Source organism: Aulostomus chinensis, chromosome 2 (assembly GCF_037954235.1).
Source record: "Aulostomus chinensis isolate RoL2024-O1b breed Wild chromosome 2, RoL_Achi_v1.0, whole genome shotgun sequence".
Taxonomy (NCBI): Eukaryota; Metazoa; Chordata; class Actinopteri; order Syngnathiformes; family Aulostomidae; genus Aulostomus; species Aulostomus chinensis.
Genome location: NC_141321.1, coordinates 34,237,187 through 34,258,438, shown reverse-complemented (window position 1 = coordinate 34,258,438; position 21,252 = coordinate 34,237,187). Strand labels below are relative to the sequence as shown.

Genomic DNA, 21,252 nt, shown 5'->3' with positions numbered 1-21,252 from the left:
GTTCTTTCAACGTGAACCAGAACATAAAAGCTGCATGTACAGAATCAAATATTAAATGATGAAAATGATTTGGAAGCTTGGTGATTTGCTTCAGTGAGGAAGTCACTGTTTGAGAGCGAGAGCAGGTTTAGCAAAGGTCCCACAAAGCCGTCCAAAACCAGGACTTGAAACCGTAAATGCTCCTTCATTTTTACAGACCAGAGAATGAGGACATGGACAGGTAGACAGTAGGTTTATACTGCATTTACACTTTTATAGAAATGAGGACATGGACAGGTAGACAGTAGGTTGATACTGCATTTACACATTTATATGAATGAGGACATGGACAGGTAGACAGTAGGTTTATACTGCATTTACACTTTTATAGAAATGAGGACATGGACAGGTAGACAGTAGGTTGATACTGCATTTACACATTTATATGAATGAGGACATGGACAGGTAGACAGTAGGTTTATACTGCATTTACACTTTTATAGAAATGAGGACATGGACAGGTAGACAGTAGGTTTATACTGCATTTACACATTTATAGAAATGAGGACATGGACAGGTAGACAGCAGGTTTATACTGCATTTACACATTTATATGAATGAGGACATGGACAGGTAGACAGTAGGTTTATACTGCATTTACACTTTTATAGAAATGAGGACATGGACAGGTAGACAGTAGGTTTATACTGCATTTACACTTTTATAGAAATGAGGACATGGACAGGTAGACAGTAGGTTGATACTGCATTTACACATTTATAGAAATGAGGACATGGACAGGTAGACAGTAGGTTTATACTGCATTTACACTTTTATAGAAATGAGGACATGGACAGGTAGACAGTAGGTTGATACTGCATTTACACATTTATATGAATGAGGACATGGACAGGTAGACAGTAGGTTTATACTGCATTTACACATTTATAGAAATGAGGACATGGACAGGTAGACAGTAGGTTTTTACTGCATTTACACATTTATATGAATGAGGACATGGACAGGTAGACAGTAGGTTTATACTGCATTTACACATTTATATGAATGAGGACATGGACAGGTAGACAGTAGGTTTATACTGCATTTACACATTTATAGAAATGAGGACATGGACAGGTAGACAGTAGGTTTATACTGCATTTACACATTTATATGAATGAGGACATGGACAGGTAGACAATAGGTTGATACTGCATTTACACATTTATATGAATGAGGACATGGACAGGTAGACAATAGGTTTATACTGCATTTACACATTTATAGAAATGAGGACATGGACAGGTAGACAGTAGGTTTATACTGCATTTACACATTTATATGAATGAGGACATGGACAGGTAGACAGTAGGTTTATACTGCATTTACACATTTATAGAAATGAGGACATGGACAGGTAGACAGTAGGTTTATACTGCATTTACACATTTATAGAAATGAGGACATGGACAGGTAGACAGTAGGTTTATACTGCATTTACACATTTATATGAATGAGGACATGGACAGGTAGACAGTAGGTTTATACTGCATTTACACATTTATAGAAATGAGGACATGGACAGGTAGACAGTAGGTTTATACTGCATTTACACATTTATATGAATGAGGACATGGACAGGTAGACAGTAGGTTTATACTGCATTTACACATTTATAGAAATGAGGACATGGACAGGTAGACAGTAGGTTTATACTGCATTTACACATTTATAGAAATGAGGACATGGACAGGTAGCCAGTAGGTTTATACTGCATTTACACATTTATAGAAATGAGGACATGGACAGGTAGCCAGTAGGTTTATACTGCATTTACACATTTATAGAAATGAGGACATGGACAGGTAGACAGTAGGTTTATACTGCATTTACACATTTATATGAATGAGGACATGGACAGGTAGACAGTAGGTTTATACTGCATTTACACATTTATAGAAATGAGGACATGGACAGGTAGCCCGTAGGTTTATACTGCATTTACACATTTATATGAATGAGGACATGGACAGGTAGACAGTAGGTTTATACTGCATTTACACATTTATAGAAATGAGGACATGGACAGGTAGCCCGTAGGTTTATACTGCATTTACACATTTATATGAATGAGGACATGGACAGGTAGACAGTAGGTTTATACTGCATTTACACATTTATATGAATGAGAACATGGACAGGTAGACAGTAGGTTTATACTGCATTTACACATTTATAGAAATGAGGACATGGACAGGTAGACAGTAGGTTTATACTGCATTTACACATTTATAGAAATGAGGACATGGACAGGTAGACAGTAGGTTTATACTGCATTTACACATTTATATGAATGAGGACATGGACAGGTAGACAGTAGGTTTATACTGCATTTACACATTTATATGAATGAGGACATGGACAGGTAGACAGTAGGTTTATACTGCATTTACACATTTATATGAATGAGGACATGGACAGGTAGACAGCAGGTTTATACTGCATTTACACATTTATAGAAATGAGGACATGGACAGGTAGACAGTAGGTTTATACTGCATTTACACATTTATATGAATGAGGACATGGACAGGTAGACAGTAGGTTTATACTGCATTTACACATTTATAGAAATGAGGACATGGACAGGTAGACAGTAGGTTTATACTGCATTTACACATTTATATGAATGAGGACATGGACAGGTAGACAGTAGGTTTATACTGCATTTACACATTTATAGAAATGAGGACATGGACAGGTAGACAGTAGGTTTATACTGCATTTACACATTTATATGAATGAGGACATGGACAGGTAGACAGTAGGTTTATACTGCATTTACACTTTTATAGAAATGAGGACATGGACAGGTAGACAGTAGGTTTATACTGCATTTACACATTTATAGAAATGAGGACATGGACAGGTAGACAGTAGGTTTATACTGCATTTACACATTTATAGAAATGAGGACATGGACAGGTAGACAGTAGGTTTATACTGCATTTACACATTTATAGAAATGAGGACATGGACAGGTAGACAGTAGGTTTATACTGCATTTACACATTTATAGAAATGAGGACATGGACAGGTAGACAGTAGGTTTATACTGCATTTACACATTTATAGAAATGAGGACATGGACAGGTAGACAGTAGGTTGATACTGCATTTACACATTTATAGAAATGAGGACATGGACAGGTAGACAGTAGGTTTATACTGCATTTACACATTTATAGAAATGAGGACATGGACAGGTAGACAGCAGGTTTATACTGCATTTACACATTTATATGAATGAGGACATGGACAGGTAGACAGTAGGTTGATACTGCATTTACACATTTATAGAAATGAGGACATGGACAGGTAGACAGCAGGTTTATACTGCATTTACACATTTATATGAATGAGGACATGGACAGGTAGACAGCAGGTTTATACTGCATTTACACATTTATAGAAATGAGGACATGGACAGGTAGACAGCAGGTTTATACTGCATTTACACATTTATATGAATGAGGACATGGACAGGTAGACAGTAGGTTTATACTGCATTTACACATTTATAGAAATGAGGACATGGACAGGTAGACAGTAGGTTTATACTGCATTTACACATTTATATGAATGAGGACATGGACAGGTAGCCAGTAGGTTTATACTGCATTTACACATTTATATGAATGAGGACATGGACAGGTAGACAGTAGGTTTATACTGCATTTACACATTTATATGAATGAGGACATGGACAGGTAGACAGCAGGTTTATACTGCATTTACACATTTATAGAAATGAGGACATGGACAGGTAGACAGCAGGTTTATACTGCATTTACACATTTATATGAATGAGGACATGGACAGGTAGACAGTAGGTTTATACTGCATTTACACATTTATAGAAATGAGGACATGGACAGGTAGACAGTAGGTTTATACTGCATTTACACATTTATATGAATGAGGACATGGACAGGTAGACAGTAGGTTTATACTGCATTTACACATTTATATGAATGAGGACATGGACAGGTAGACAGTAGGTTTATACTGCATTTACACATTTATATGAATGAGGACATGGACAGGTAGACAGTAGGTTTATACTGCATTTACACTTTTATATGAATGAGGACATGGACAGGTAGACAGTAGGTTTATACTGCATTTACACATTTATAGAAATGAGGACATGGACAGGTAGACAGTAGGTTTATACTGCATTTACACATTTATAGAAATGAGGACATGGACAGGTAGACAGTAGGTTTATACTGCATTTACACATTTATAGAAATGAGGACATGGACAGGTAGCCAGTAGGTTTATACTGCATTTACACATTTATATGAATGAGGACATGGACAGGTAGACAGTAGGTTTATACTGCATTTACACATTTATAGAAATGAGGACATGGACAGGTAGACAGTAGGTTTATACTGCATTTACACATTTATATGAATGAGGACATGGACAGGTAGACAGTAGGTTTATACTGCATTTACACATTTATAGAAATGAGGACATGGACAGGTAGACAGTAGGTTTATACTGCATTTACACATTTATATGAATGAGGACATGGACAGGTAGACAGTAGGTTTATACTGCATTTACACATTTATATGAATGAGGACATGGACAGGTAGACAGCAGGTTTATACTGCATTTACACATTTATAGAAATGAGGACATGGACAGGTAGACAGTAGGTTTATACTGCATTTACACATTTATATGAATGAGGACATGGACAGGTAGCCAGTAGGTTTATACTGCATTTACACATTTATATGAATGAGGACATGGACAGGTAGACAGTAGGTTTATACTGCATTTACACATTTATATGAATGAGGACATGGACAGGTAGACAGCAGGTTTATACTTTATTTACACATTTATATGAATGAGGACATGGACAGGTAGACAGTAGGTTTATACTGCATTTACACATTTATATGAATGAGGACATGGACAGGTAGACAGTAGGTTTATACTGCATTTACACATTTATATGAATGAGGACATGGACAGGTAGACAGTAGGTTTATACTGCATTTACACATTTATAGAAATGAGGACATGGACAGGTAGACAGTAGGTTTATACTGCATTTACACATTTATATGAATGAGGACATGGACAGGTAGACAGTAGGTTTATACTGCATTTACACATTTATAGAAATGAGGACATGGACAGGTAGACAGTAGGTTTATACTGCATTTACACATTTATATGAATGAGGACATGGACAGGTAGACAGTAGGTTTATACTGCATTTACACATTTATAGAAATGAGGACATGGACAGGTAGACAGTAGGTTTATACTGCATTTACACATTTATATGAATGCCTAGTGCACATATGGCATGTGAATTTTGTCACTATTGTTACAGTTGAAAGTGTGAAGTTTGTCGGTGTGCCTGGCTGTTCGGTGAGAGCAGAAGGACGTGTGTCATGCGTGTGGCCTCTTGTCTCTGTTCCGTGGGTTCCGTGGGTTCTGTGGGTTCCGTCTCCCTCTCAACGGCCCCTCCACCTCACAGCCCAGTCGACCCCCCTGCTGTCACGTCTCTCCTCCATACTCAAAGCCTCTGGCCGCACCGGTTCTCATTCACCTGTGGCGTCGTCCTGCTTCACAGGTGACCTGGCATGTGTTGTTATTTTTGTTTTTTTCCCTTTGCAGCTCTGCTGCGGGGGTCTTGAATTAATATTAAATACTTTGCCACATTGATTTAGCTTTGTTCTGCATAATGCAAGAAATTAATCTTATTTCCATATTAATTCAGTCAAGCAAGTTGGAGGCAAATCACAGTGGTGTTCTCATGATTTAATTAATGACTTTGTGCAGGGCTGGTCGTGGGCTGGCCGCGCTGCTCATGTGATTTGTGTTTCCAGACGCCCCAGCAGAGCATGACCTCAGTGTTTATGTGTTCAGTGTTCTGGCCTGGTGCGCTGGATTTCCCTCTGGCACATACATATTTGATTTTCTCTTTGCTTGTGAGAGAAGTTCAATATTGTAACACTCCACACTGACAAAACTTACAAATGAACTGTGACTCAGGCAGATTTTACAGGCCCTACAGAGCCATGACGAAGACTTTACTAACTTTTTAGAGAGTTGCAATCGTATAAGACAAGGGAAACCTCAATGTTCTGACCTCATAGAGGAAGCTGTGGACAGATAGGTTATTTCTTTTATTCTATTCAGAAGTAGAGATAATTAATATAAATGAACATTTACAGGTTGATATACAAGATTATAGCCAGATGCTAGTTTCCATCTTGGCAGGTTGATGTGTACTACATACACACATCGATGTGAAGAGTACCGTTAAGAACTTGGTGTTGACGTGAACTCTACTCATCAAACACGCGTGAAAAAGTTCAACAGAGGCAGTTTGGAGCAGGGATTGTAGCCACACAGTCGTTGTACGGTTGAAATTCACCCTTGTTTTGGCTCTGGTTTGGTCTCCAGCCGGTCCCGAGGGAAATATCAACCAGTTGCTGCTGGTTGGTGTTGGGAATCGCTGCCTGCAGGAAGCACGGATGAGCAGCCACAGGGCAGCACAGCAGGACTGTTTGCTCCAGAGGAAACTGACCGTGACCCCGAAGACAACGAACTTGATTCCTTTCTCTTTTTTCTCATCTGAAATCTTGCTCATCGAAGCTTCAAGTTTGTTTTTCTGTGTTGCAGACACAGAAAAACAGAGCGTCTTGCTGCCAGACTGAAGAACTCAGGCAAACCCAAAGGGGAATTTTTCGCCGGCTCCATATTTGTTGGGTTCTTCTTTGCTTGTGCGGCTCTACAAAATTGGCCTCATAGTTTTTAGGTAAACCTGCTAACACTGATCACATGACCTTTTTGGTGGAGGTAAGAGGAGAAAAAAACTCTGAGATGCGGTGTGATTCTTTCTTCAAGGATTTGTCATTGCAAACAGGGGAATGACGGTCCTGTGACGGCAGCACTCTGATTTTCAGGGTCCGACTGTACGTGGCAAAGAGAAATACGATGCTATTTCACCTCCCAGTCGATGGTCAGGGTGGCGCACGGCTCCTCTGGACTCACCCGTGCAAGAGTTCCTCCGCCGGCCCACAGGTTCAACGTGATCAGTGTCCCACCGGCAATGTTAGCGTAGCCTTTCAACTCACAAGAGGGGGCTGTGCCCCGCCCCATCATCTCATGTTGTTTGAGGGGCAGGGCCATGGGTGGTGTGACATCACAAATCCTCCTGGACAATCTCTGACGTTGATCTCTGTTGTTCTGCGGGTCATCCTGCCACCTTTGATGATGCAAGCATCAAAGCTACCCAGAGCTGCCGTGGAAGACTGAGATTTCTGGCAAATCTGCTCCGTTTTACAAGCTACTAGTGGCCGTGAATTTGAAATCATAACTCAAATATTTAATGCATCAACAATGGACTTATTATGACATCACAGCCCTTAGAGTTTTATCAGGAGGTTCCCAGAGATTCCCACTCTGCGGTGGGTGATGCTGGTTCTGTGTGAACAGTATGTTTAGCTTGTCTGGCTGGCTGGTACAGGGAGTGTAGTTCTGGAATGTGCAGTGTTCAGCCTTTAGCTCTCAACAGCAGACTTTCCTCCTGGATCCTCACACTCTCACAGATTGTCAGTCTTCGATGGGGAGGGCATTCCGGGAGTTCATGAAGAAGTGATGCAATTCAACTTTTATATTTTACTCAACCTCCCCGAGCCTTCCTCGTCGTCTTCATCTACCTCAGTTAGTGATTTCCTGTAAGCTGATTTAATTTGTAGCACTCGGCTGTAGGTTTAATGTAGGTGGAGGCGGTGCAGTGAGAGAGCGTCAAGAAACATTTCATTTACGTGCACATCCTCTCTAAGAGCGCACAACATGTCTGGTTTGATCCGCCCCAGTGAGCACTCTTTCCTATTTATGACTTTGTTCAACTTTCTGAATTTAAATTGTGTCCTTGTGCAGTTGCAGCTTATTGATCAGACCGGTTGTTCTCTTCCTTGTCATTAAAAGCCGTCTGAAATCCGAATGCTAGCAGTGGTGGAGTGGAACAGACTTAGAGCTGTTAGATTTGGCCTGAGTCGTGTTGACATCAGGACCTCGACTACGGCCCCCCCGTGGAGAACCCACTGATCGTTTCTTTCCCTCTCCTCTCAGTCTCAACACTAGTTGGGTCACACTGCATTGATGTTTTTATGGCGTCCCTGGAAACATTCAAGGGCTCGTGTGTTTGTCTTTCTAACAGCAACGTGCTGCCGAGGTTCAATGAGGGAGCGCGGAGGTGGGACTGAGGTGGGAGAACATTTTTCCCATGTTTCAATTGTGCATTTGCGTATCCTCTCCTTCCCCAAAGGAGTCCTTTGTCGGCTCAGAGAGCAGCGCTAATGACAGAATGGCATCGCAACATTTAAGAAGCCATCGCTCCTCCATTCATCAGGAGACGTTTGTGCCCAGCTGTCTTCTTCGCTCTGTTCTCTCTCTACTCTCTGATTGATGATAACAAGGTTGTTGCTGTTACCAGCTTTTATCCGCTGAATAAAATTGCTCCCTGCTTTTTCTCTGTGTGTTAAGTTTGCGCTCGTGTTTGTGTGTGTGTGTGTGTGTGTGTGTGTGTGTGTGCATTCACAACATGCTTATTTGTGTTGCTCCCTGACGGCTCGGTTGCCAAGTACGAATTGAAGAACATATCCATGACAATATCAATGTCTTGCTGTATTTATTCATGGCGTGTGCACGTGCACTTCCCTACTATTACAAATAGATGAAAGGCCGCTCCTCATGTGAGTCACAAGTTTTCTTTCTTCCTAAATGGCCCTCAACATACCGTCTGTCAGAGCAATGAATATCATCATCCCTGCTCACACTCCCCTCACAAACACACAGACACAAAAAGGACAAAGACGGAGAAGATAAAAGGCACTGAAGGACGCATGCAGGGGGATATTTGCACAAACTCTAAATGTCACATGACACATCTGTAAGTCATGTCAAGTCAAGAATAAAAGTCATCAGAAGAAGACACATAGAGAGAGGACATGTAGAGAGGCCATTTGGTTTATAATCAGTCAAACCATGGGAACAGAAGACTGGATATCCTGTGGCCACTAAAAATCTGAGCATGGGAACACGTTGTCCTGCTGCCCTGTCCCATTTACAGAGAAGAACCTGTTAGAGCGGAAGGTGTCTTTGCTGGACGGGTGCCGGGGCAGCAGGTTGTCTGTGTCAGCTCAGGACGTTCAACCATTCAGCTCGTCTCTTCTGAACATCTTTTGCTTCATTTGCGTGTGACTTATTCAGTACTCGGTCCTCAACTGCAACACCAACAACGATGAAGTCTCTCGTCTGTTTTCAGTGACTGACTGAAGCCAGAAGGTCTGAGACCACTGCGGAAAACACCCCCGACTCGCTTTCTTTCCCTTTTTTCTTCATTCTCTCCATTTTATTCACATTGTAAACAACACGAGTGTCTGATGTGTTTTATTCTTTGATTCTAAAACCAGTGTAATGTGGGCCCACCCCCTGGTCTTAGTCAGGACATGTGCTGCTGAATTTTGTCATGATTGGAGCCCTGAACCAGAGAGCGGGGCGTTACAGTCGTCTGTACGCCTGGTGATAAAAGCATGCATCAGCGTCTCCGTGTTGGCCTGAGACAGAACGTGGCCGACTCTGGCTGTGTTCGTTAGATGATAAAAACCTATTTTCATTATGTTTTTAATGTGTGGAATAAAAATCAGCTCAGAGTCAAAAATTAGGCCCAGGTTTTTCACTTGAAATTATGGGTTAAAAGACAGTGCTTGCAGTTTGGGAAAAGGTTTCTCTCTCTGGGCCTTGGGACCGATGACTAAAACCTCAGGGTTGTCCTGGTTAAGCTGGAGAACGCCTTCTGCCTTCCAGGATTTGACATCTAAACTGCAGTTCAAAAGGGCATCCACAGGCCTGGCGTCATCAGGAGGCATGGAGATGTAAAGCTGCGTGTCATCAGCGTACCTGTGGAAGTTGATTCCATGTCTCCTGATGACACCGCCAGGAGGGAGCATGGACAGGTTAAAAAGCACAGGAACATGATCAGCTCAAGTTCCAACCTCTGAGTTCCGAGGTAAAGGAACGTGGCCTTAATCATCAATATCTGTACATAAGATTTTTTAATATATCATAAAAATGAGAATATGTTGAACACGAGCCATGAAGGAGGCAACACAAGGAAACACATTCATGAAAAACTACTGATAGAAGCTGTCACAGTGGTTTGTGTTCATCTCTGTGTTCTCTTCCTGTCCCACAGGGTCCCATAGAGAACGATGTTGTGATTCATGTGGCCCTGATAGCCGAGAGCCAGAGGTACAGTGTGTGTGTGTGTGTGTGTGTGTGTGTGTGTGTGTGTGTGTGTGCGTGTGTGTGTGCGTGTGTGTGTGTGTGTGTGTGTGCGTGCGTGCGCATGCATGCGCGCACACTGCAGGTTATTTTCTGCTCCTCCCTGCTCTTCCTGGTTGTTGTGCTGGGCTCATAGTGCCCAGCTGGGCCTGACCTCTGCCATCATCAGTCACTCTGCTCATTGTGTGCGTTGGTTCTTATCAGTCCGCTGTTGTGTTCACACAGGGTACAGCAGGATATGTGTGTGCGTGTGTGTGTGTGTGTGTGTGTGTGTGTGTGTCAGGTTCAAACGTCTCTGAAGCTTGTTAACCTGTAACATCAATTACTGCGGCTGGTGGTCTTCCATCACCACATCATCTTCCTCAACACATTCCTCTTTTTTCCCCCCGACTTGCAAAGCAGTTGAGTCGCAGCTTAAGATCAGTAAAAGATAAAGATTCAGAGGAAATGATTATTGATCTTCTATTGATTCAGTGGCAGATGTCTAATAGTTACAGACTGATTGACTGATACAGATGTGGCCAGAGTCATGGTGAAGACAGGTTACAGCTGAATAACTACGAGATGAAGTGACACCATTCTACAAATGTATTAGATACATTTATTTTGCATTTGATTGGTTGTTTTGATGTCATGATGTCATTTATCAACTTCACCGTAAAGACTGTTTCATCGTAGCTTGTAATCTGGTAAGATTTGGGTTGCCCAGGTAACAGTCAATGATCAGAAAATGAAGTGTCAATGACATTGGTAATTAAGGTAAGGAAAAGTGTTTGAGCTTAGTGCACTTGTGGGGTCCAGCTGGTTTTGTAGGGTCTAAATTCTGGACTTCATACCTTTTGATGGCTGTTTGGGGGCTGAGACTTGGTTTTAGGGTCAGACTTTAGATCACACATGCAGTTGTGATGGTCCAGGTTCGAGGTGAGTTAGGGTAGCCAGTGAAGAAATCCATTTTAATGGCTGAATAATTCTATGAATTGTGTGTGTGTGTGTGTGTGTGTGTGTGTAGACTCCAGGTGTTTCTGAACACCTACGGGATCCAGACCCAGACACCCCAGCAGGTGGAGCCCATCCAGATCTGGCCTCAGAAGGAGCTGGTCAAGGTAACGTCTCTGAGTTTGTTCTGAAGTGTCACTGAGTGTCTGCTAAATGAAATTGTAGAATTGTAGAGTTTCGGAGAGAGAAGAACGTTTATAGATGTCTGCAAATGTGCTGCTGTCTTTATGTCCACATTAACAAGTTAATGCTGAGCAGCAGCCGACCTCCCAAAGATCCTTTATTCTCTTAGGGATTCACTTGACACTGTTGGAGCGAGTCCTCACTCAGCTCTAACAATCAAGGGACTACTTTACAAACTCATGTAACGAGTCCCAAACATGTCCTCTAACCCTTGCAGAAACTGCTTGGATCCTCAGTAATTCTCATCAGTGGTACTGACTTAGCACAGTCATTGCAACTAATTTCTGCAATCACGCATGAATAAACAAAAAGAACAGTACAACACGTAGTTGGTCGATGCCCAGCTCGTCCATGAGAAACCAACAGCAGTGTTGGAGAGGAAGGTTTCTGACTCGGACGTTTCAGAGTTGACTGTTCTGGTCTTTCAGAATAAAGCTGGCTGCCGTCATCGTACAGGACTACAAACAAAACACATCACAAAGCAACCAATCACTGATAACTAGGGTTGTTCAACGATAACAGTCCATGTAAAGGAGAGGAGAGTCACTATCGTCTCTGTAAATGCTCCCATCAGGACCGTCGCAAAAACCGAGGTAATGTGACTGTAAAATAACAATAGCAGCTAAGTTAGATGAAGATACAATTAGCTGCGTCGCAGTGAGAAGCCCAGGCGACCTGACAAGCTACATGATGGAGCACAGAATTAAATCCTCTCCTCAGATGTATCAAAAACAACCCTCTTTAAACTCTTCCATACCCAGCGCGCCACCCAGGCCCTGACACACGAGCCACGTCCCGTTACGGTCGCTCAGCCTTGATTGTGGCTGATTGTGGGGTTGGTGAAGGTTCAAGACAAACCTCACTAGTTGAGACATCTGCAGGATCAGCTTGGGTGTCTGCTTGCTGGCTGTAATGGCTCTCTTTAGCTGTAAAAGGATAAACCCGTCATTGTTGTGAACAATTAGGAGGATATATGGGGAGAGGAGACTGTGATAAAGTCGAGGTTCCACCCCACCACCACTTCACGGATCAATCTTGCAGCCAGTCATTTCAGCAGTTAGCTATCAATATCCCTGCAGAACTTGGCCCAGTCGGTCCATCTGCTCGTCAAGCCAAGATTTCTTGCTCCCAAGATTTTCCCTTCAATTGTCCCATTAATCACCGCCGTGCTGCAGATTGCTTGAAGTGATTGATTAGTTGAACAGTGATTGTTCATGGTGATTGATCAGCATAATGGTGGGCATGTCCCCGGCCTCTTTTTTTTTTTTTTTTGCCACAAACGGCAGTCAGATGCATTTCTAGAAATGTCAATAATGACAAAAGTTTCAGACAGTAAAAGCTGAACTTCCACCTCATGTGACTGTGCTGGTCATATTTGAACCGCTGTCTCGTAGTCACCCCTAGCAACAACACCAACATGACATATGACTCCGCGTGTCAGATGAGCTGCTTATCGAACGAGCTGGTGTCACCGATTCATCCTGCCAAAGCAGGACAGCGGTTTTCAGCAACACTCCTTTTTACCTTCTCATCCGTGTTGGTTTCAGCTGCCTAACGAACTCCTACAGTCAGACTGGACTGACCCTCAGCACACCTGCCATTCCAGTTACTGTGAAATTTTCCTCCTTTCTTGTTGTAGTTGTACAAGAACTGGATATACAACATTCTCTGGAGCCAGTCGGCGTTGTCTTTTTGCTGCCTTATCAGTATTCACTCCCTTCCAGGCCCAACAATATCAATATTTCATCAGCGGAAATTATTCTTATTACAGATCTTAACTGTTACATGGGCACTAAATAAAGTGATCCAGTGAGACGGGCGTTTCCATGCCCCAGTGCAATTTTACCAGAATGCAACTTTTGTGACATGTGTGAAGAGGCTCCACCCACTGTAGGGGATGCAATGTGGGAGTAGTTCCGCCGGTCCATACGAGACCAACCCACGTTGTTTCCTGGGAACAATGCAGGTGTTTCTGTTGTTCTGTGTAATGAAGCAACAACGCAGCATTTTGTCATGTGTTGTTGTTCGGTGCTCGTGCAGCTCCACCAGTGCAGGAGAATAAACGTTCAGAGGTGTAGGGCACGACTACAACAACCTGAGAGCAAGTGAATCAAGTTACAGTTCACTGCAGCTCCTTCTAGTGAAACTTTGCAATTTTTGCCAGCACAGCGACGTCAGCTGTAGGCGTTCCAGTCGTACATTCATCGGTTCTTCTGAACGGGTTGTCTGCGGAAACGCTTGGAGGAAGTTGTCTCAAATTTGGCACAAACAGGGCCTAAAAAGACTTTGGTGGTCAAATCTAGAGGTGTCTGTGACGCCACTGAGTCACTCAACTGACATGCAGAATTTCCAACTTTTGAAAGCTGCGTTTGCTGTTGAAAAACCAGTTCATGCTGGTGGTGGGTGGTCTTTGTCAGCACAGCGATCAGAGTTCAACGTTTTATCTGATCTGAAATGAGTGGATGCTTTTTGAATATTTGTACTGCAGACTGTCCAAGCAGATGCAGTATATTGCTTTACAAAGTTTTAGATTTTTCAAGCTTGGAAGCAAAACACAAATCTATCAGAATTCCAAACGAAGTACGAGACGACAAACTCTGAGTTAATTTGAGTTGAAGTACTGTGACTGAAGGAGAGCACCAAGCTAGTCTTTCAGTGGCTAAATGCAGTACATGCATGATACTACAGCTACTGCAACTGGCCTGCATGTTTGTTTGGCTGCTTGATCCCACTGGAGAGCATCTTTGAACGGAAAAGAGAGAGATATTTATAATCTCCCATGACTTCCACAGGTAACATTTATGTCCGTAGTGTCCGTGGTGCTGGTTTCATCTGCAGCAGATTACTGCGTGTGTGCTGTCACATCTGTGACACCATCATTACCTGCCTGCCTGCCTTCAAGCTTCTCTTTCACTCCCACCACCTCCATCGCTCAAACCCTGGTCTCCTTGCCTCTGTCTCCCATGTGCATGTCGGTTGTTTGAAGTCTATCATCTCCCCCTCATCTCTCCCGTCATATCCATCACTCAAACTCTCCCTAGCCTCCCTTCCTCATCTGTCATTTCTGTTTTATGGTGTCTTCTCCACACCACCTCCTATAAACAAACTCTTTCTCCTATCATGTCATCTCTGCGGGTTTTCTTCTGTCCTCTGGGCCGCTCTACCTTCTGTCCTTCTCCTGTTGTACCCTCCACATCCGTTTCACCCTCTTCTCCCCTCCAGGCCTACATCCTGCCCCGCCCCCATTATGTCTGTTACACCAAACAGCTCTCCCCTCCAGCTCTATCATCTGCCTTTGAACTGTCATACCTGTTACTGTTTCCTTCCCTCCCCTCTGCCTCTTTCTGCTGCGTGCTGCTCAGCCACTCAAATGGATATGCAATTGTGAGTCAGAGCGGGTACTGTGCTGAATATTAAATCCGAGCCCAGACACACTTTCCTTCCTCGACAGAATCTGTTTATCTGGGAGTCGCCAGCATCTCGGCGGCTGCAGGCTGCATTCGCTCACCTCCGCTCGTCCCTCTTAGCCGTTTGATTGTGTTGACAACAGCTGTCTGACGATGGCAGAGTGGCAATTACATTTTGCAATGTGTTATTCCCACATGTACGCCCTAAAGCATATCCCCTCACAAATCACTGCTTTTCCCAACAAATAGCTGTCTGTAAATAGTTGTTCCTCACCCTGTTTGATATTCAGCATGATGTCCAACAGTTTTTCCGCTCGCTTTTTTATTTCCCAGCCGTTGAGGTTCAAAAACACAAGAGTTCGATACTAACGATTTCTCTGAAGGAACCCCATAGAGGAGGCCGTTGTATGTTTTTGTCTGTTTAAAATTGGTGCTTGAAACTTTTTTCTCACAACCCCTTTGTTGTTTTTGTGGGCACAGATAGTTCATTTATATTTAACTTCAGTAACCTTCAATTTAATCATGTCACAAAAATGTCAAATTTCACCCAATTTTTTCAAATTTTTTTGCATCATGGCACTCACAGACGGACAAACCAACAGACAGGATTGAAAGCATGAATTCCTCTTGTTTGGTCGAACTTCTCACGGCCTCATCCTTACCTGCCCAGGTTTAGATGGCATGCCTGCACAGAAAAAACAGACAAATAAGAGACAAACTCCTCCTTTTCATCCCAAACTCACTGGACACACTCACACCATCATTTTTGAGTAGTTTGTCAAGTTGCTGAACCGAAGCCCAACCCTCACGCTCTCTTCAAGTCCCTGCTGGTGAACGTATCCGCCGTAAACACCAAGAGTTGCGTTGGAGCGATTTAGGACAGCAGCCCAGCGCCTCTCAAAATGAGGAATGTCCCTGTGCTGAAGAAAAAAGTTTTTGCAGAGTTTGCCGGTATGCAGGTGTAAACTCCTGCAGCTTGTAGCGCCTCTTATTCTCTCTTTTACCTGTCAGGTTTTCCGGGGTTGTGCTGTGGTGGCTGGGATGAAGGGGTGCTTTGATTAGCTGTCTGTGTGTCATCCTCCCTCATTGGTATTCTACACACAGGAGGTGCCGAGGTTATTCCAACCTCCCTCTGCTCCTCTCCCCCAGGCCTCCTACTTGCCTGTATGGGTGGTGATGTGTAACTCCTCTCCTCCTCTGTTAACATTTGCCTTTTTCATATGATGGCTGTGCTTTTTCATCATTTAGTGTTAATTCTTTTAATTGGTCCAACCGTGCTTTCTCCTGCTGTGCTCCGTTCGTCATTATCAGTGGAGTTACTCAGGAGTAGCAGAGCACCACCTTTTGGTAGATGTGGGGAACTGCAGCTGGATGAAGGCAGCAAGCAGGTTTGCAGTGGTGCCTGTGAGCTTGTAGGTGGACGGAGGGTGAAGAGATGAGAGGTATCTGCATGTATGTGCTGTCACAGTCCAGCTGCATCTGAAACTCTGAAAATGAAAATCTGTTCCGCCTCTGTACCGAAGCAAGCCGAGCAGATAAATCGATGTCCATCCTTCTCCTTTCATCTTTGGATCTGGTCTGACTGCAGCAGACACAACACTAGGAAGCATTTATCTGAGGAATTACTCCTCTGCATTCTCCTCGCTGCCATCTCGTTTCAGTCCCTCTTGTCTGCCCTTCTGTGTAAGAGCTGGGTAATTACTGCTGCACCTGTGGAAACCAGGCAAGAGCGTCGTAAGTGTCCATCTCTGCAGACCAGAGCTTGTGTTGACTGTTGCTGGGATTCGGCGTGACACTGAAGGACCAGACGAAAACTTGAGTCTTGATTGATTGATTAAAGCAGAGCCTGAGTGTACACACAGATTACACACACTGAGCAGGTAAAAGCCACCAGCTCCCAGGAATGAAATAAAGGACCTCTTCTACCCTGCAATTTGTATCAACTCCAGTTGGGGGACCAGAAATGCTACTGAGTGAGAAGTGTGGTGTTCCCAGGCAACAGAACCTCAACTTTAGGGCAAGTATCAAGTGTCTTAAATGAGGTGGTAAAAACTGTGTACAGCTGAACGAGAATCAGCAATGTCACAAAATGACTGCAGTTGAAACCACAACCGCAAGAAAAAAGCAATTACCATGAAATATATAGAATTCATCATGCACTAAACCTCTTATCCAAACAGTAATTCCCATTCACTGTTGGGTGTATGAGGAATTACTTTGGTGGCGTGTTTGTCTTTTCTATAAGCTGCAAATATTAATGTATTTTATGTCCTATGGCAATAACCTCAGAGCAGAGGATTGAATTTGTTGAGACAGCAGTTCTTTGCCAAGACCATCAACTAGTCCTCAGTAGGGTTTGTCCTGGTCCACAGATCTCGTTCTCAGAGAAGTGAAGCTCTGCGGTGAAAATCTGGACAAGTAGCGGCAGAGCGTCTCAGGGAGGATGTGTTTTTGTAGGCCAACCTGTAGATTAGCATCGTCTGGACCAAAAGCCAATGGGATGTTTACTTTGGATTTACATCCAAACAGCCTGAGGTTAAAGGCTTAAAAGATGCTGAAAATATACATAAACAGTGCCGGTGCAGCAGCAGCAGTTCTCTCCTTCTTCTGCAGATGAGAATCTGAGAGGAGCAAATGAGCTCAAATTATTCTGCAGCCCAAGGCAGGGACAGGGAAGTCGAAGCTCAGAATGATGGTTACGGAGGGCAGCCTTTATCAGCTAAGCACATCGTTGTTTTGAGGGCCGGCTTGTCTCAGCAGAGCGGCTGTCAAGTAATCAGAAGGTTGCAGGTTCAATCCCCGGCTCTGCAGGTCTGGCCCGTTGCACAGCAGCCTCCTCCGTCAGCCTCTGAATGTGTGTGAAAGAGACAACAACCCAAAGCGCTTTGAGTGCTGTTAAGATGAAAAGCGGCCATGTAGGTGCAGCCCACTGACCATTTATGCGTTGGAATGAGGGTTCAGCCGCGTCTGTGTGTCTTCTCATCGGCCTTAGACTCACGGGCTGGGGTGTGTGTGTGTGTGTGTGTGTGTGTGTGTGTGTGTGTGTGTGTGTGTGTGCTTGGCTCCACTAAACACGCTGCAGATGGCAGCACAGGGACTTTTCCTGCTCGCTGCATCTCATAACTTCACAGTTAAAATCAGTTGGTGGTTCTGCCATATGGAGGGAATTTCATCTTATGAGTAACGACAGCAGACACGGCTCAGCGGGACACATGATGGACTCACACCTTCATCACATTTTGGAAGAGTAGAACAGTGCTGCGTGACATTCAAATCAAATATGATATTTTTAATCTTGAAGCAACACTGATAAGATCCTGAGGGATTTATGCAGATAATGATGCAACTCTCAGTTTTCTCTGAAATCAGAAAGGTTAGCGGTACGGTGCGCAGTGGGAATGTTGAGATGAGACATTTGTGTCTGCGTGTCAATGTGTGTGTGTGTGTGTGTGCTTTTCTGCAGGCGTATCGTTTCCTGGCTGTCAATAAGAAGCTGAGGCTGAGTGGGCGTCCAGAAAGGCCTGTTGGCTGCATCGGGACCTGCAAGGTATTTGAATTTGCAACCAGCCCGGAACATATGTATGTATGCACATGCATGTGCCCCTGCTGCACAGGTCAGGGGTGAGCACTAACACACCTCCCACACATCGATGTGCTTACATTTCTGAGCTCTCGAAGGAGCTGACTGCAACTCACAAACTCAAAAATTATGCAGAGTTGCTCCCTTCATCAGACATACAGAATGCATCAGTGAATGCTGAATAGATTTTGCTTGTTCTCAGGACTTAAAGCAATTTAAAATGCTAAGCCGGGAGTTAGTGTGTGTGTGTGTGTGTGTGTGTGTGTGTGTGTGTGTCACATTATGTGGTGTGTACACTTGCTAATGTCTGTTTCTGATGTTGTTTGCAGTTTTTCCCAAATGAAGGTCACAGCACGACCAAATAAGTTGAGCTAAAGCAGCTTTCTCAAACAAAGACATTGCCAAACAAATGAATCATGGCTCAACTCTTTGCAAAGACAATATTATAATGGAACATTTATGGGGAAGATGGCAGCCTGCCAGAGGGCATTATCATCATCAGTGTGTCTGCATGTGTGTCTGTGCATTCTATATGTGTGACAGGAAGTGCTGCCCTAGTTGTGTGTATGTAACAGCAGTGTGTGTTCCCACTGTTTTAAGATTGATGGCTTGTTTTATATGCTGCCCAGAATAATGTATACGTGGCTTCTTGGGAGCAATTCGTCTTCTAAAACAATTGTGTGTGTGTGTGTGTGTGTGTGTGTGTGTGTGTGTGTGTGTGTGTGTGTGTGTGTGTGTGTGTGTGTGTGTGTGTGTGTGTGTGTTCCTCCCTTCAGATTTATCGTATCCTGGGCAAGACTGTGGTGTGCTACCCAATCGTGTTTGATCTAAGTGACTTTTACTTGTCCCAAGATGTTATGCTGCTGATTGATGATATTAAGGTAAGCCAGGGTCGCTCTCAGAGCAAACCAAGGCCGTGGCTCTGCTGCTAACTCGCACTCAACCCACATCAAGGACATAAATTCTGCTTTTATATGTCCTGTCTAATGAGGTGCAACACTGTGGAAAATACAGGAAGTAAACTGATTTGGTTGGATTGCATGTTCCTTATTCTGGTTCCCGCAGAGGAGTCAAATACTACAGGGAAGCTGTGGCTGCTGTAGTGACTGTAACCCGCATCAGAATGTTCTGGAGTCGGTGCTGTGACACTCAGACTCAAACCCAGACAAAAACTGCATGACCATGAGGCACTAAGGGTCAAAACTCTGTGCAATAATCATCAGTGTTCACAGATGCAACAGAAGTGTAAATTTAGAAAGAAGGAATCGATAAAAGTGCACAAACTGTGTTAGAATTAATTTTCCAACATTTCAAGTTGTGTTTGAAAGACGTATTTATCCTCTTAAGAAGCCGTGGACATCTTTGTGATCTTTGTGCAGACAACATTTCAGTGAATGCGAATCTGTGTGTGTGTGTGTGTGTGTGTGTGTGTGTGTGTGTGTGTGTGTGTGTGTGTGTGTGTGTGTGTGTGTGTGTGTGTGTGTGTCTTCAGAACGCCCTGCAGTTCATCAAACAGTGCTGGAAGATGCAGGGACGTCCTCTCTTCCTGGTTCTCATCCACGAGGATAACATCAAGTAAGTTACTCACCATAACGCTGTTTTATCTTTTGTCCGTCTCGCTGTCCTCTGATAACATTCCTGCTTGTCCCACTCCTCTGTACGTTATCCTTCATCTCTCTCTCTCTCTCTCTCTCTCTCTCTCTCAAGCTTAAAAAAATCTCTTGCAGTTCTCAGTTCATTTCATTGTTTCCATCCAACATTTCTCTCTCACTCCTTCTCTCCTTTATTCCTGCTGGTGTCGGTGATTTGTCTTCATATCAGGAAGGTGCTATCGTTATTTGCTTGCTGATTGGGTGATAATGTTCCTCATTTGTATCACTCCAGCAAGGCTGGTGGGCTGATAACGGCAGTATTGACCATTATCAGGGGAGCTACATGTTAAATGTGCTACAAGCACTTAAACAGGCGCGCTGCCACACCTGGAATGAGTCACCGAGCTTTCCCAGAGCAACTCAATAGTCATTAGTTTGCTATTGATCGCGATGATGACCTGCATAGAAGGCGACAGCAGTCCGAATAAAGCAATGAGCGCTTCAGTGAAGTGTGCTGGTTTATTCGGAGGTTTCAGCTGTAATGATTTTATACTGACATTATGTTTAATATCGGTGTTGTGTTCAGAATACACACACGAGAGCTGCACTAAGAACCTGTTTGTGTGCAGGGGAAGCCGCTTCAATCCAGTCTTGGACATGCTGGCCTCATTCAAGAAGGGCAACATTGGAGGGGTCAAAGTTCATGTCGACAGACTTCAGGTTTGTGGATCCATCTGATTGAAAAAGGCTTGTATCGTATGGTGTATTGATCCTTCATTTGGTCTGTCTTGATTACACCTATTGAGACGGTTTCAAGGAATTTTTGTATCCATTATCGGATGTTTGCAAGTTACACAGTCCTCTGCCAGGGAGATGTGATGTCATTAGATTCAGGTCCGGTTCTGGATCCATTTCAGGTCTGTGGTCCCTCTCCTCAGGCATGGAGGGCTCCACCCTCATCCAGCAGTGATGTGTTGCCTGGCGTCCCCGGCCCAGGAGACAGAGTACTGTAGTGTAGTCAACTTTACCAGCCTGGCGGCGTCCTCGGCTACATTGACGTCAGAGGGAATCGTATTGCTTCAAGTCGCAACCTGGCTTGTGTTGTATCTTGTATTGATTTGTTG

General features: G+C 43.6%; 1 protein-coding gene across 3 annotated transcripts in view; it reads left to right on the top strand.

Moving 5' to 3' along the window:
* phkb (phosphorylase kinase, beta) overlaps window positions 1–21,252 on the top strand; it is a 100,840-nt gene that overhangs the window by 64,087 nt on the left and 15,501 nt on the right. For all 3 annotated transcript variants that reach the window (XM_086190674.1, XM_086190672.1, XM_086190673.1), the window contains 6 exons: window positions 10,282–10,337; window positions 11,380–11,473; window positions 18,420–18,503; window positions 19,313–19,417; window positions 20,029–20,111; window positions 20,758–20,848. In XM_086190674.1, coding sequence (XP_086046800.1) covers window positions 10,282–10,337; window positions 11,380–11,473; window positions 18,420–18,503; window positions 19,313–19,417; window positions 20,029–20,111; window positions 20,758–20,848 — 513 coding nt within the window. The remainder of the gene's footprint in view (window positions 1–10,281; window positions 10,338–11,379; window positions 11,474–18,419; window positions 18,504–19,312; window positions 19,418–20,028; window positions 20,112–20,757; window positions 20,849–21,252) is intronic.